Raw genomic sequence first — 17,902 nt, forward strand, 5'->3', positions numbered from 1 at the left:
TAGCTTAAGTATATTTATACAAAACTGCAAAGAGTTATTTTAACATTGTTAAAATTTGGGGGTGTTTCCCCCCCCCCCACTAAATTACAAATTATACCAGTATACAAAATATTTTTTTAAACAAATAAGGAAAATCTTGTTGAAAATAGTACTTTACCATCCTTTTCAAACTCACCTTCACTTTAATAATTTTGCTTTTAAAATTGTTGATAACAACGATAACATCACTGGCATCTGGAGGAGAATCTGTCTCATCATGACTAAAAATTAATTACATTTAAAATATTAGCTTTGTAATCACTATTTTGCTGCCACTTTTCTCTGCTTTGTCAAAATCTGGCTCAAAACTGGTTTTACTTCAAATAGTTCATGTTTCCCAAATTTCATAATCATATTAATCATATTAATTAATCCAACTATGGATATACAGTGTTCCGTCAATTTTCGCGGGTTCAAACTTCGCGAATAGCCTATACCACGGTTTTTCAAAAAATATTAATTAAAAAATACTTTGTGGGTTTTTTTCTATGCCACGGTTTTTCCCGCCCAATGACGTCATACATCATCGCCAAACTAATAATTTTTTGCAAATAAATAACAAATAATAATAATAATTGTTAATAAATAATTATGTTTATAAATATCAGGATTACTAAGTGTCTTATTCAACGGTGAATACCAGTAATAATGGTGAGTAAATTGTTGTTAAAGGAATGGGAAATGGTAATTTAGGGGGTTTAAAGTGTTAAGCGAAGGCTTGTGATACTGTCCATAGCCAAAAATGGTATATTTACTTCCGCATCTCTATTTCGCGGAAATTTGACTTTCGCGGGTGGTCTCGGAACGCATTCCCCACGAAAATCGAGGGAACGCTGTATACCTTCATATAAATTTTATGTATCAAATTTAAAAAAAAACCTGACTAATGATGCATGTAAAAGTTTTAAAGTTCAAATGAACTTTAAATATTTCAAAATCTTGAGGAAAATATATTCTTATTTTGAATTCAGAACAGTTGTTTAAAGCTTGAAATTAAGCTTTAAACCTCAGGGAAGTTTTAATCTCATTAAATCTCATTTCTGGAATAGTTGGGATATCACAGTACTTCTAGTAAGTGTGGAACAGCTGTTCTAAACTGAAAGGAGGGAGGCATTTTAAGTTCAGAAGTTTTCAAATTCAAAACTGTCCAATGATTTAATTAGAGAAGTCCAATGAAGCCAACCTGACTCTTGAATTATTTGAAGTGCCAATTCATAAGACCACCCAAGTTCTTCTAACGCAGTGCCAATTCTTTGAAATTGCTTCCCTATGGAAATCAGACTAGCTCTCTCTTTGCTGGACTTTCAAAAATCTCTAGAAGACTGAGCTGTTTCCAAGATCCTTTCCCTGATCTGTTATAATGCCATTGTGGTTGGATTTTTAAAGTGGATGTTGTATGGTGGTTTTCTTCCTATCTAGAAAAACTCTAGATAAAAGTTTTGTTAACTCTTGCTAACAAGATTTATTTTTATTGTGGTAGCATAGAAATATTGTATGTTAATATAAGTTATTACTACAAAGCCCATCATGGCACTGGACCAGGATACCTGCGAGACCGCCTTCTGCCGCACAAATCCCAGCGACCGGTCAGGTCCCACAGAGTTGGCCTTCTCCGGGTCCCGTCGACTAAACAATGTCGTCTGGCGGGACCCAGGGGAAGAGCCTTCTCTGTGGTGGCCCCGACCCTCTGAAATCAGCTCCCTCCAGAGATTAGAACTGCTCCTACCCTCCTTGCCTTTTGTAAACTCCTCAAAACCCACCTCTGTCGTCAAGCATGGGGGAACTGAGACATCTCCCCCTGCCTATGTAGTTTTAGTGCATGATATGACTGTATGTATGTTTTTATATTGGGGTTCCTTATTTTTAGATTTTTTAAATGTACAATTGCTATTTTAGATTTTAAATTATTAGATTTGTCAATATATATTGTTTTTTATCACTGTTGTGAGCCACCCTGAGTCTGCGGTGTGGGGCGGCATACAAATCTAATAAATAATAATAATAATAATAATAATAATAATAATAATAATAATAATAATAAAAATAATAAATAACTCAATGCCATCTTGATGGAATGGCTATATCCTACAGAGTTTAGAAACAAACAAATGGAATTATGATTCTTACCAGCCTACCTGTAAATTTTGTAAATATCATCAGACCTTCCCTTTCTAAGCCTCAGAAACCAGGCACCAGGTTGGCTTTTAACTGAAAATAACCCTAAAAAGAAGAAAGGAAAAGGAAAAGAAACAGTCTAGTTGACCTCAGGCAATTTACCGTATCAAACGTCCCATTATGATGCCTAATTCAGCTGGATTTCACTTGGCAAGCTGTGTGTGCACATGTGTGCTTTCAAATCAATTTTTAACTTCTGAATATTATTAGTGTCTGCAGTTTCTTTGAAAAGATTCTTCTTAACTGGTTTGCCATTGCCTCCTGCCTAGGGCTGAGAATGAGTGGCTCAATGAGGTCACCAGGCTGGCTTTGTGTCCAATGTCTCCCAGTTTCTAGCTTAGTACCTTAACACTAAACTTGGTGTTACATATCTTCTAATTATTCATTAAACAGAAAATATGACATCCTTAATACCAGAGGTCTTCAAATTTGGCAACTTTGAGACGTGTGGACTATGCTGGCTGGAGGATTCTGGGAGTCCGCACGTCTCAAAGTTGCCAAGTTTGGGCACCCCTGCTTAATGTCAATGGATACTATCCTCCAATGTATAAAATATCCTATCAATAAGCTTTAATTAGCCACAGACATACATATAGTATGTATGTAACATAAATAAAGTATTGTTTCATACCGGATAATAAAATATGTCTGAAGCCAACACAAGAAAAAATATTAGAAAAGAATTACAGAATTTTCATAAAATCTCAAGGATCATACAAAGAATTGCATGATTTACAGATATTACCTTATTAAGGTGACCAGTTAGGAATGGAGCTGTTTAGATACTTAGAACTATAATATACATGGGGAAATTACATTTGAAAAATATTCTTACATCCCTAAAAGTTGAAATTTGACCTACAACTGCACCAGCTTTTCTCTCTCTCTCTCTATCTCTCCCTCCTTCTTTCTTTCTTTCTTTCTCTCTCTCTCTCTATTTTTTCAAATTTTAAAAAATATAATTACATGATTGAGAACATATACATATTTTAGCTCACTTTTTTTCCTTATGCTAATAAATCTACCAGAATGAAATCTCTTTATGCTGGATCATTCCTACTATATTAACATTAAAATTATATATTTTTTTGCAAGTTGATATTCTTGTAATATAAGCTGATAAGATCTAATACAACCAAGCAAACAAAAGTGTTGTATTTTTTATTATTTATATCTTGATGTTCCAGTCATTTCAAAAATAAAGGAAGTTGGTGGGCTGTAAATACTTTTAAGAATATCAAATGCATATGCCAACTAGATACCTTTCAGCTGTTAGAGTCAATTTAATCCTAACATACTTATTTTATAAACAGATGATGATGTTATCCATTCAATTGTATCTGACTCTTGGCAATTCTATAAGGCCAGGTCTATTCATATCTTCCAATCTTGCACTACTTCTTTGAATTGTTCTGTGCTCTAGCTAATATTTGCTTTATGGTTCCAGCTACTATGTTCTTTGGCAGCCTTGTCTCCTTTTTCCGGTAACTCTTCCAAACACAATTGCTTTCTCCAATGAATTTATAGATTCAAATATAAATTCTGTCATACCAAAGATCTCAAAAGAGTACCAGTTATTCTCACCCAGACTCTTTATAAAAAAGGGGTGGCTAAAATACTATAAGAGATTTTAGCTGGGCAATTTACTATTTTGAATTGCATTTTATTAACAATTATTTTTCTCTATGTTATGACTGCAAGATGCTTTAAAAAAAACGACTTTCAAAAAATCTTAAAGTTATTTATAATGCTTAATGTTTAACTCAACCTAGCCTCTAATTTGTTTTGGCTGAGCACAAGCCACAATAAAAACTTTTGTGAAAGTCAGGAAGCAATGGGTTTTTCCCCTCCTTACATGATTACTTGCCTAGGAATAAAACAAGAGAATGGCGTATCTGTTTGCATGCAAGATATAAGGTGGAACAATGGATATTCTGATTTTTGGATTCCAGAAAATGGCTTGCTTGCTTTTATCAAACTGTCTGACATCAGTGTGGCCAATTAAACATTTACAAATCTATTTCATATTGCATTCTATTAAACTTCAGTGAGATGGTCAATCACTTACTAAATTGGCCATGACAATGGTGTCAACAATAACAGGGTTTGTCGATGTTCCAAGAGTGAACTGAAGACCTCTGGGAGGCTGGCCTGTAGTGATATCATAACAGTGCCCTTCCAGAAGGAGGTGTTCTAATTCGTACTCGGCTGCCACTACACTCTCAACCTGGGTAGAAAGAAATAACCACGAGTTTAGCATTCAAAAGCTTTAAATATTAAAAACAATGATCAGCAACAAGAAGCTACAGCTGAAGTAGGAAAAGTAAAATGAATACGTCTATCTTACAATTTTAGATAATGTGGTACTCCAGGCTTGACATCTACAGCTAAGAAAACCATTCTTTTGTTAGTTTTGTACCCAGAAATATATATCCCAAATAGTCACAACTCTGCGTTGCAAGAAATCGCTAAAAGCGTTTCTTCACAGCTGCAAGCTAAGTACTTAAGGACTGATTAACGGCATTGTACAGATTACCAGTTTGTTTTGGAGACCAGTGCTCTTTGCAATACAAAAAGAGTGCTTAGTTTATTTTGAATTTTGTGATAAAGAACATTGTTTTGAATTTTCAAACATGGGTGTGTCTGAAATTTGTACCCTTGAATTTTCGGGAGGCTCTTACCAGAGAGCCCAGCAGAACAACTATTAGCATTCAATTTGCCATTTTCACTTATCTTCTTGCTATTTAACATCACAGCATTAAAAAAACAACTTTATTGAAAATCCTATTCTGTATTGGAGAAATCCAACTGCTTGAAACAAAAATCAGCATATATTATTGGAAGGTAAAAGCAAATAAATTATATGCATCTTATCCTCCAAATCACCAGACAGTGAAGATTTTCATCTTCAATTAGTTGACTAAAAGGTTTTAGTTGAAATATTTATTTTCTAAATGGAATATTTCTATCCTTCTCTAAAGCTTTAATGCATATTATTAATATATTTACCTCCTCCAAATAAATGTTGTCAAGATCATATGATGCTCTTACTGACTCCACCATCCAGCTCTCTGGAGTATTTAGATTCAGAGTAAATAATGGTGATTGAGGCATATCCAAGAAAATGGCAACTGGTCCAGGAATAAGGTGTTTTTCTGCTGTAAAAGTAATTTCTGGCTCCAGAACATAGCGATAAAAGCTAAGAGGTAAAGATGACAAACACTTAAATGATTTAGTATTAAACATTTGCCCTTTTGCTGGTTGCTTGCAAACATTTCATTACCAGACTAGATAACATCTTCATCTTAGAAGGGGATAGGGTTTGCTACTCTATTTATATACAGTAGCTGGTAATATTGGCGGGGTGGAGGGAATTGTGTAGTCCTTGGTACACAATTTCATTGGACTGTTGTTTATTGCTTGATTCTCTGATGTTATATGTGGGGTTAAGATTAACACCAGACAAACAATTCAGTGAAAGAATGAAAAGAAAAATGAAAGCAATAAATAAAAATAAAATTAATAACTAGCTTCAGCCTGCCATTTTTCCTACATTAGCATTAAAAGCATCGTAATAGTGACATTTTATCAGTATTACTGTATCTTGTTAAATTTGATTCAGCTTATTATTCCTCACCTTTTCAGAGGCATGTCAGAGAGTTTGGATTGACAGTTCATAAAAACTCTGAGGTTCATATTTATGAGTTTGTTCAATACCTAAATCAAGAGAAAAAGATACAAAAATATAAATGCAATTAAAGTATACATTTCTTGCAATTTCTTCCTCTTCTCATATCCCTAATGCTCTGTCTACTAGCTCATAAACATTTAAATGCACTCATCATTTGCTATAGGGGAAGAACTTATTAGTCTGTTAATTGATATTACACATACAGCTGACGTAAGAAAACTTAAAAGATAGTTACTTAATAAAAGTCCTGTCTAAATGCGTTCAATTTAATTCAAATCTCTTATCTTCTTGGACTGTGCAATATAAAGGAACTGAATCACTAAAACAGCTGTACGTTTTTTAAAGTTCATACAGCTGCTTCATAAGCAAATTCCTGCCTCCAGGTTCTCCCCTTTCTTCTCCCTCCCCTGAAGCAGATGTGCAGAGCAGAATGGACTCTGGCTTAAAACACAGAGAGTCGAATCTGGAGAAAGACACATCTGTTTTGTTTTGTTTTTTATTTGACGTGCGTCATAAGCATCCTTACATTAATATAAAGCACTTCTTCCAAAGGATTTGCACAGGCCATGAATTATGTACTTCAGCATCTCACATATTAACACATAATGCATTTAAAACCTAACACCTTAAGTTTTGTTGTTTATAGCTTTACAGGTGTGTTCTCAAGAGTTATTATTACTCACAAAAAAACTAAGACCAGGCAAGGTAATAGTATAGAAACATAGAAACATAGAAACATAGAAGTCTGACGGCAGAAAAAGACCCCATGGTCCATCTAGTCTGCCCTTATACTATTTTCTGTATTTTATCTTAGGATGGATATATGTTTATCCCAGGCATGTTTAAATTCAGTTACTGTGGATTTATCTACCACGTCTGCTGGAAGTTTGTTCCAAGGATCTACTACTCTTTCAGTAAAATAATATTTTCTCATGTTGCTTTTGATCTTTCCCCCAACTAACCTCAGATTGTGTCCCCTTGTTGTTGTGTTCACTTTCCTATTAAAAACACTTCCCTCCTGGACCTTATTTAACCCTTTAATATATTTAAATGTTTCGATCATGTCCCCCCTTTTCCTTCTGTCCTCCAGACTATACAGATTGAGTTCATTAAGTCTTTCCTGATACGTTTTATACTTAAGACCTTCCACCATTCTTGTAGCCCGTCTTTGGACCCGTTCAATTTTGTCAATATCTTTTTGTAGGTGAGGTCTCCAGAACTGAACACAGTATTCCAAATGTGGTCTCACCAGCATTCTATATAGCGGGATCATAATCTCCCTCTTCCTGCTTGTTATACCTCTAGCTATGCAGCCAAGCATCCTACTTGCTTTCCCTACCGCCTGACTGCACTGTTCACCCATTTTGAGACTGTCAGAAATCACTACGCCTAAATCCTTTTCTTTTGAAGTATTTGCTAACACAGAACTGCCAATACAATAGTCAGATTGAGGATTCCTTTTCCCCAAGTGCATTATTTTACATTTGGAAACATTAAACTGCAGTTTCCATTGCTTTGACCATTTATCTAGTAAAGCTAAATCATTTACCATATTGCCGACGCCTCCAGGAATATCAACCCTATTGCACACTTTAGAGTCATCGGCAAATAGGCAAACCTTCCCTACCAGACCTTCCCCTATGTCACTCACAAACATATTAAAAAGAATAGGACCCAGAACAGACCCTTGTGGCACACCGCTTGTAACCTGACTCTGCTCAGAATACTCGCCATTCACAACAACCCTCTGGTGTCTATGCTTCAGCCAGCTGCAAATCCATTGAACTATCCAGGGATTAAGTCCAATCTTCACTAATTTATCTATCAGCTCTTTATGTGGAACCGTATCAAAGGCTTTGCTGAAGTCCAGGTAGGCAATATCCACGGCACCACCTTCATCCAACACCTTTGTGACATAGTCAAAGAAATCAATGAGATTAGTCTGACATGATTTGCCTTCAGTAAAGCCATGCTGATTTGGGTCCAATAATTTATTGTTTTTTAGGTGCTGATTTATCCTCTTTTTCAGTAGAGTCTCCATCATTTTAACGACAACTGATGTCAAGCTAACTGGCCTGTAGTTACCAGCTTCTTCTCTACTGCCCTTCTCGTGGATAGGCACAACACTTGCCATTCTCCAATCCTCAGGAACATCTCCTGTTAACAAGGATTGGTTAAACAAATCAGTCAGGGGGGTAGCAATGACAGATCTGAGTTCTTTAAGAACTCTGGGGTGGATGCCATCTGGACGCATTGCCTTATTTATCTTTAATCGTTCAAGTTCTTCTAAGACACCGGCTTCTAAGATCACTGGAGCTGATCATATTTTCAAAATGTTTCAACAAGTGCCAGTATACAGGTACCTATGACCACAATTGAGCCCAAAATTTATGTTGCCAAGTGAGAAATTTGTGGTGAGTTTTGCCCTGTTTTATGACTTTGCTTGCCACTTTTGTTAAGTGAATCACTGCAATTGTTAAATTAGTAACACAGTTGTTAAGTGAATCTGTTTTCCCCCATTGAGTTTGCTTGCCAGAAAGTTGCAAAAGGGGATCCCATGACCCCGGGACATTACAACCGTCATAAATCCCACACTTTTGTCAAGTGTCTGAATTTTGATCACATGGCCACGGGGAAGTGTGAAAAATGGTCAGAAGTTACTTTCTGCAGTGCTGCTATAATTTTGAAGGGTCACTAACTGTTATAGGGGGAGGTCTACCTGTATTTGCACTAAGGGTGAATTCTTTTACAATAGGTTTCACACATTATTGTAAAATGAGAAGCTTATTTCCTCTACTGGTCAAGGAAGGAACTACCCAAAATATTCCAAACATTTTGCAGTTATTTAGTTAGTTAGTTAGTTAGTTAGTTAGTTAGTTAGTTAGTTAGTTAGTTAGTTAGTTATCTCTCTCTCTCTCTCTCTCTCTTTCTCTCTCTCTCTCTATTTATTAGATTTGTATGCCGCCCCTCTCCGAAGACTCGGGGCGGCTAACAACAATAAAGAAAACAATGTAACAAATCTAATATTAAAAAATAATTTTAAAAACCCCAATTTAAGAGACCAATCATACAAACAAGCATACCATGTATAAATTCTATAAGCCTAGGGGGAAGGGAAAAAATTTCAATTCCCCCATGCCTGATGACAGAGGTGGGTTTTAAGGAGCTTGCGAAAGGCAAGGAGGGTGGGGGCAACTCTGATTTCGGGGGGGAGCTGGTTCCAGAGGGTCGGGGCCGCCACAGAGAAGGCTCTTCTTCTGGGTCCCGCCAAATGACATTGTTTAGTCGACGGGACCCAGAGAAGGCCAACTCTGTGGGACCTGACCAGTCGCTGGGATTCGTGTGGCAGAAGGCGGTCCCGGAGATATTCTGGTCTGATGCCATGAAGGGCTTTATAGGTCATAACCAACACTTTGAATTGTGATTGGAAATTGATCGGCAACCAATGCAGACTGCGGAGTGTTGGTGTAACATGGGCATGCCTTGGGAAGCCCATGATTGCTCTCGCAGCTGCATTCTGCACGATCTGAAGTTTCCGAACACTTTTCAAAGGTAGCCCTATGTAGAGAGCATTACAGTAGTCGAACCTCGAGGTGATGAGGGCATGAGTGACTGTGAGCAGTGAGTCCCGGTCCAGATAAGGCTGCAACTGGTGCACCAGGCGAATCTGGGCAAATGCCCCCCTCGCCACAGCTGAAAGATGTTTCTCTAATGTGAGCTGTGGGTCGAGGAGGACACCCAAGTTGCGGACCCTCTCTAATAATAATAATAATAATAATAATAATAATAATAATAATAATAACAACAACAACAACAACAACAACAACAGCAGCAGCAGCAATAATATAATTATAATAATGATGATAATGGATGATGAAAAAATGATAAGATGCTGGCAGCAACCCATATCAACCATCAACACCAGTCAACAATATTTGTGATATATTTTTTAAATTTTCAGTTAACTGAGTTTCATGTTTAATGAATAAGAGATAATAACAACAGCAGCAGCAATAACAATAACACAATAGTGATTATAATAATAATAATTTCACACCATAAGCAATGGAGCAAGTCTTTGTGCCTCTCTAGTGGCGGGATCAACAATAGCCACAACATCAAAATATATTTCTTCCTCTTTTGGTCTCAACTTAACTGCACTAGAAAAAGAGAAAAAGAGAAAGAAAAACACATACGGTATGTGCAATCCTGATGTTTGCATTTAGTATATGACAGAAATACCAGCAAAAGTCTAAAACATTTATGAATTCTGTTTTTACAACAGTTAAAAAGTCAACTCATGTGTACATATAATCCGTTACTATTTTATCTTTTAAATACTTTCTTAACACTTTTTGAAGAAAACATGCATGGAAATTCTGAATGAATGGATGGATGGATGGATGGATGGATGGATGGATGGATGAATGAATGAATGAAAGAAAGAAAGAAAGAAAGAAAGAAATCTTTTCAGGATTATTTATATTTTACAGAACCTGAATGCACATTATTCTTGGCAGACAGACAAGACATATTAAGAACCACTCTTGCAGATTATGTTTACCTGTATTTGTCCTCAAAAAGTTGGTACTCAATCCTTGACTCTCCCTTTGGTTGTGCAGACAGAAGAGCATCTACCTTCATGACAAGGTCACTTGCACTGAAAAAAGAGAAAGAGTTACATGATCAAAATTTGGGCACTTAGCAACTAGCATGTCTTTATGACTATTACACTGTCCCAGGGTCACGTGTGATCACTATTTTTAAACCCACACCACTACCTGGCAAAATCAATGGGGAAACCAGATTAAATTAACAACTGCATGTTTCGCTTCAGAATTGCAGTGGTTTACTTAGCAATTGTGGCAAACAAAGGTTGTAAAATGGGGCAAAACTCACTTAACAACTGTCTTGCTTAGCAACAAAAATGTTGGGTTCAATTGTGGTCATAAATTGAGGACTACCTGCATCATGTTTTACACTATCTGCCCATGTACTACTATTATAAAATAAGGTTTAAATATTTTTGGTTAAGTGTTCTATGAAATACTATGAATGGGAGACAACCTATAATACCCTCTCACACGGTAGTAGGCAAAGTTGGCTCTATGACATGTGGACTTCAACTCCCAGAATTCCTGAGCCAATCATGATAGCCAATCAACTCCCAGAATTCCTGAGCTAGCATGACTGACTCAGGAATTCTGGAAATTGATGCCCACAAGTCATAGAAGAGCCAATGTTGCCTACCCCTGCTCTAACACATTAAAGATATTGTTCAACCAGGAAAAATGTACAATAGAAATAACAGAATCAATATAAGTGAAAATCTTACTATACAATCTCTCTACAATTAAAAAAACCTGGACTTTAAAGGAATGTCTGTATCCGCAAAATAAACTTGGAATGCTATTTCTGCCTAATATGCCCTGATTTTGCCAAAGATAATATTCTTCTCTTTTTAATACACAACTACCAGTCATGTATATATATAATACACAACTAAGTTGTGTTTTTAATACACAACTACCAGTATCATCATGTGGAGGGTGGCATGACAGAGGAAGAATCTCTCTTATGTATTCTATAAACACTGAAACCACCAACAGAGTTCAGTGAATTTTACTTCCTTTCCATAACCTACTGAATTTTTACTTACAGATCTTCTTCCACTCCTAACTGCTGTACATGGGTTTTTATTTTCTGCCCAGATGTCTTCACAATAATATTTTCTAGCAAGTGGAAGTCATCCTGGTTAAAAAGCTCCCCATCTTCCAATGGACCAATAATCTGAAATGAAGATGAAATGATATGACCATGATCACTGGGAAGTAATCTGAACCAGATATATTCTGCATCATGCACAGTATCTTAACATGCATTGCCATTGGAATGCAACACATCCAATAACTTTGCACAAAAAAAGAACAATAAAAAATGGCAATATTTTATTTAGATCGGTGTATTAGTACTGCCCTGCAATATCAGGTGATATTTCACGAAACAGAGCCATTCTGATTATGTCACCGAGGCATAAGAATATTCTCTTTCAAGGTGTTTGTTCAGTTTCTCTTAGTATGAGGGCTTATTGACATTTGAGGTTGTACAGTGGTACTTCGTGATACGAACCCCTCGTCATACGAACTTTCCGAGATAAGAACTCGAGGTTCGGAAATTTTTTGGCTCTTCTTCCGAACTTTTTCCGTCTTACGAACCCGCCGCCCGAACGCTGAACCCGGAAGTTCAGCAAAAGTTCAGGTTCAGGTGGCCCCCAAGAAGCCCTGCTGCCCAACTGTCGCCTTTTGAAACAGCCGGGGGGGCTTCTCGGCATCCTCCCGAACCCGAACGCCAAACCTGAACTTTTGCCGAACTTCCAGGTTCAGCATTCAGGAGGCCGCCGAGAAGCCCCACCGCCCGGCTGTCGCCTTTTGAAACAGCCAGGAGGCTTCTCGGCATTCTCCCGAACGCCGAACCCAGAAGTTCGGCAAAAGTTCGGGTTCGGCGTTCGAGTTCAGGAGAACGCTGAGAAGCCCCGCCGCCCGGCTGTCACAAAGACGTCCTTCCTGGAATCCATGTTTTGGCCGGCCAGGAAGGACATCTCCGTGACTTAAAGCTCCGCCCATGGAATTCCCTATTGGGGTTCCCCACCTCCGTTTGAGCCTCCCGACCAGCCAACAGCTCCGCGGCTCTTTTGCAAAGCTGACAGCCGGGTGGCAGGACTTCTCGGCGTCCTCCCAAACCTGAACGCCAAACCCGAACTTTTGCCAAACTTCCGGGTTCGGTGTTCGGGAGAACACCGAGAAGCGTCCCGGCTGTTTCAAAAGGCGACAGCCAGGCGGTGGCACCCAGCTGAGCACCATTTTTGCAGGGGGAGGGTTCTTGCACGCATTAATTGATTTTACATTGTTTCCTATGGGAAACATTGTTTTGTCTTATGAACCTTTCGCCTTACGAACCTCCTCCAGGAACCAATTAAGTTCGTAAGACGAGGTATTACTGTACTAACTTTTACTGCCTGCAGGATCAGTGTGCTGCTTGATTATTTGACCCAATTGTTTTATTTTGGTTTTGTTGCTATTGTTGCTAACTATCTTGGTATTCTTTCACAATAAGCAAATACCTCTATATTCAGGGTGTCCAGGGGGGAAAACATTTTGAAATTGTTAGACTTTGTATATTTATGAGTTTTAGATCTCTTGTTATATTTCTGTATTGATAGTTGTAGGTTGCAAAGAGATTGTTAGATTAAGTGAGGTAAAAATCTAATAAATACACGAATAAATAATAACAGATCATCAGAACTTCAGAGATCAATGATTCACAATTGTAAATTTATAAACGTACACTGTAGCAAAGGATATACATAATAATTCTGTTTTAAGAAGCTTATTTTATCATCCCATAGAATCCCATAGAAGGACTTAAAATTATGGTCAGGAGTTTGATTTACATTAAAATGAATCCAAAATTAGCATTCTGTTGTGTGTGTGGAAGGAGGTGGGGGAGTACCACATTAGAACCAAAAATATCTCCAAGTAAAGCCTTTCTCGTTTTATAAATATAATTTGCTCACCCTTCCATTGCTAATCACCGCTCGCTGTCCTTTCTTCAGTTTAAGAACATCCCTGCAGTACACAGCATGTGAAAGAATAAAACCCACTTCAGGAGCTTCGAAAGCCGCTTTAAATGTATTGAGTTCCATACCCTTAAAAAAAAGGAGGGGGGGAATATTCCATTAAAAAACAATGTCTGGTTAACTTCAGAAGAAAGTTAGAATTTAGAAAGACTGTCGCTGTGTTTTGCTTTTACAGTAGTACCTCTAGATACGAGCTGCTCCACATGCGAGTATTCCAAGTTACGAGCCGCGACGCGAGCGAAATTTCTGTTCGACACCCGAGCTCAAATTCGGGATACGAGCCGAGCTTCCACTAGGTGGCGCAAGAATCTCCTTGCTTCCAGTTATTTCGGCGCGAAAAACAAAGTCTAAAGGCATTCATTTGAGATGCGAGTTGATCGACTTACGAGCTCGGGTCTGGAACGAATTAAACTCGTATGTCGAGGTACCACTGTATTCCTATCGTGTTTATTTATTTTACAGTAAAAAGGCCATTTTCAACACTTACTCCAACAGCAAATTCTGTGATATCTGTTCCAGCCTCCAGCATCTTTGCATTTTCCTCTTTAAGTAATTTTGTGATAAAGTTTTTGGCATTGTTTGATGTCTGTGTCTGCAAGGCTGCCCATATGGCCGTGGTGATGATTGTGTTTTCAGTTGCCGGATCTTCACTGGGATTGTTAATCACACCAATCCGGATAAAATTACTGGACTTCTACAGAAGAAAATGAAATGCAGATTTAAAATGTTATTTTGCAGTTCTTAAGTGAAAGAAAGAGCTGTGACAACCAGCAAGTCATTTTTTTTAATAACAGAGATCACAAGCCAGTTTAATATAGTGATTAAAACGCTGACCCAGAAACGAAAAGACTGAATTCTGATCCCACTTTAGGAATGAAAATCAGCTGGGCGACTTTGGCCAATTAACCCTGGATTAGATTTCCTCATCACCACACAACAGGGATCATGTGTGTTTGTCGTTCGAGGATGGTTGCATAGGTGCAAATGTGCATTTATATTTCTATAAATGTTAATATTCTGGCTAGGAGGTGCTCAAACAGGACGTCAGATCAGTCAGGTTGCACACTTGCACACAACACACAGTTGGGATTTAGGAGATATGTGTGTCAGCCCATCTGCAATCTACACTTATCCATCAACTCCTTCACAGCATATATATGTGCCAACACCTATGTACAGTTATGGGCAACTATAAATCAAACTTCAGACTTTCTTAGCCCAACCCATCTGTTGTAGGGAAAATAGGAGGAAAAATATTAGATATGTTCACTGTCTTATTTATTTTAAAAATGGATAAAAACCTAAAAACTAGTAAAAAGAAATGGAAGATTGAAGACAGTTCTGAAAAATGGAGCCAATCGCCATGGCAGAATGAACAACAAAATTCCTCTCCACCAAAGGGAAGCTTTTGAGAGCCCAACAAGGCAGTCCTATTTGAAAATACACTGCTCAAAAAAAATAAAGGGAGCACTTAAAAAACTGAATATAACTTCAAGTTAATCAAACTTCTGTGAAATCAATCTGTCCACTTAGGAAGCAACACTGATTGACAGTCAATTTCCCATGCTGTTGTGCAAATGAAATATTCAAGGAGAATATTTCATTCATTCAGGTCTAGGATGTGCTATTTGTGTGTTCCCTTTATTTTTTTGAGCAGTATATAAAAGCCTAACAGTTTTTATTATCTAACTTATCTCTCTTCAAAAATCAAATAAGTGTTAAACTTAGTCTCCCAGTTCTTCGATGAAGATTGTTAGCAGCATACCTGGTGTTTGATAGCATCATATAACAATTGTCTTCCAGATGGTTTATCAAAATCTCCAACAATCCAAAATGTCACTGGCCTGACAAAAGTATCATCTGTGTAAGAAAAATATAAAAGGAAGAAAATTGAATATGATCCTGTCATAATGCATAATGCACACATTGGGCATGGGCAGTGCATAGAAAGCAATTTTTAGACAATATCGAAATCATTGGGGTATTAGTATTTATGAAGAATACTATTTATTTTAAATCAAGCCTATTTTGCAAAGAGTGAAAAATAAGCATGTGCATGTGATATCTTATGAAGTTGTTATTCTAATGAAGTTATTATTATACCACTAATTTCAGAATATTTTAAAAAAGTAATATAGAAAACCTGCAAGAAAGTTAAGAGATACATTAATATTTATACGAATACTATTCATTCAAATTGTTATTCCAAGATTTTTTAAAAACAATATGCAACAATTTCTCATTCACAATAAGTCCTAAGCCAGTAAGTCTTAAAGACCACATTCCTTAAAAGATTAAAATTAGTAATAAAAGTGTGTGAGAGAAAAAAAGAAACACTCAAGTTCATTACCATAAATTTCCTTGGAGGACATTCCTGACAAAAGTAAAACAGGAAAGAGTGGGAAAACATAAAATTAGTTTACAGAATTGACCTCATTAAATATCCAAGAGCCATTGTAGGGCGTATAGTACCCTTATAACCAACTCAAATGCAAATCAGCTAAGAATGACTTTGTTTCTAGCAAAAGGAAAATAAAACTCCATATCTCAAAATTGTATCACATCTGATTTGAAATTAAGGTTCCCTACCAGCACCTGACTTCTAAGGTCTGTTGTTTTTCGCTGCATTTTTGAACTCCTTCAAATGGAAGAAAGACAATAGCCTAAACTGCCCTTTTCTCTTGAAGAAATTGTTGCCATTCCTTTGCCAGAAATATTGGCAACAATTTGCAGGAATATTTATCCCTAATGTTAAAAGAAGCTTCTTGCTTCACTTGTTCCTCTGTTAAACTAAACAATGTTGTCGGGCGGGACCCAGGGGAAGAGCCTTCTCTGTGGTGGCTCCGACCCTCTGGAACCAGCTCCCCCCTGAGATTAGGATTGCCCCCACCCTCCTTGCCTTTCGTAAACTCCTTAAACGCCCCCACCTCTGCCGTCAGGCATGGGGGAATTGAAACATCTCCCCCTTGCCCATGTTGTTTTGGTGTTTGATTGATTGTGTGCTTGTTTTTTATATATATTGGGGTTGCTTTTATGAATTTTTTAACCTAGAACTGTAGATTGGTGATTATTAGATTTGTCACTATGTACTGTTTTTGCCATTGTTGTGAGCCGCCCCGAGTCTGCGGAGAGGGGCGGCATATAAATCCAATAAATCTAATCTAATCTAAACAATTATCTAAGTATGGAATCTGAAGCCCACCATACGAGAGGCTTTCGGAGGTATCATAACTAGCCACTAAAGTCCTTGAGAGAAACAAAAGAATACATAGGGATGCTTCACTGTCTTAACAAGGCTCTTCCACTGATGTGACTAGAAGAGTTTCTGCAATGAAATCTAATCTGAAATCAATTTCATGCTTTGTTGGATGAGATTAGCTACCCCTACAAAAATACAGTCCCATCATGTCTAAAGAGATGACTCCTTGAATTATTCCTTCCATAAATAAAACTGAGAGGTTATTAGCCTAAACTAGGGGTGCCACACTCAAGGCCAGGAGCTGGACCAGCCCGTGAGGTGCTTAGGTCTGACCCCCCCGGGCCGCCCTGGAAGCAGGAAAGGGCCACCCGCGGTGCCTCTGCCAACAAAAATGAAGCTCGGGAGAGTCAGCTGTGTTCATTGGCAGAGAGTTGCAGGAGGCTATCGCAGCTAAAAACGGAGCTTGGGAGGGCTGCGGGTGGTTCTCCCAAGCTCCGTTTTCACTGGAAGAGGGTTGCAGTAGGCTGCCGCAGCTGAAAATTTATTTTTCTGAGTTGCAGATTATGACAATTACAACTAACATGGGTGATACTGATAAAATTCAACACTTATTTATAAACAAAATTGGCAATTGGCCACAGTTGGATTTATAGAAACAAATTCATAATATAGCAGGGCAGGAAAAAAGTAGTAAAAATTTTTGTATTGCAAGTAAAAAAAATAGAATAGGATAGAATAACGGATAGGAATATGTTTGAAACTAGCATAAAGAATCACCAGAAAACCTTTTGCCTTTTCAACAAAAGTCAAGTGTGCATAGTATGGTATAAATATTTTCTTCATCAGATGCAATGCCCAAAGAAGAAAGAACTCATAACTGTACCTTTTTTGGTTAGGTAAGTCATGCTGTTGGCTATAGCAGCTGTCTTGTCCTTGGAATCCAAGATACTAAATCTAGCATAATCATCCACATAGAAATTATCTAGAAAAAATAAATACAACTGTGATAACTCTCAAGAAAATGAATATCTAACAACATGAGCAAATAGAATAAATGAGACAGCTTATCAGAAAACCATTTATAAGTACAAGTATGGTCATATCAACATCTTAATGCTTAATTTTATGGATTTGACAAAATAAAAACTATCTTTCTACAGTA

General features: G+C 37.4%; 1 protein-coding gene across 1 annotated transcript in view; it reads right to left on the reverse strand.

Moving 5' to 3' along the window:
* The window catches only part of UGGT1 (UDP-glucose glycoprotein glucosyltransferase 1), a 67,064-nt gene that overhangs the window by 15,745 nt on the left and 33,417 nt on the right, over nt 1-17,902 (reverse strand). The window contains 14 exon segments of the mRNA XM_070753001.1: nt 176-260; nt 2,175-2,238; nt 2,241-2,259; nt 4,283-4,441; nt 5,224-5,413; nt 5,852-5,931; nt 9,963-10,065; nt 10,470-10,565; nt 11,565-11,695; nt 13,479-13,610; nt 14,029-14,235; nt 15,307-15,401; nt 15,892-15,915; nt 17,624-17,722. Of these exon segments, the coding sequence (XP_070609102.1) occupies nt 176-260; nt 2,175-2,238; nt 2,241-2,259; nt 4,283-4,441; nt 5,224-5,413; nt 5,852-5,931; nt 9,963-10,065; nt 10,470-10,565; nt 11,565-11,695; nt 13,479-13,610; nt 14,029-14,235; nt 15,307-15,401; nt 15,892-15,915; nt 17,624-17,722 (1,484 nt within the window).

Source organism: Erythrolamprus reginae, chromosome 5, assembly GCF_031021105.1.
Source record: "Erythrolamprus reginae isolate rEryReg1 chromosome 5, rEryReg1.hap1, whole genome shotgun sequence".
In the NCBI taxonomy this organism is placed as follows: domain Eukaryota; kingdom Metazoa; phylum Chordata; class Lepidosauria; order Squamata; family Dipsadidae; genus Erythrolamprus; species Erythrolamprus reginae.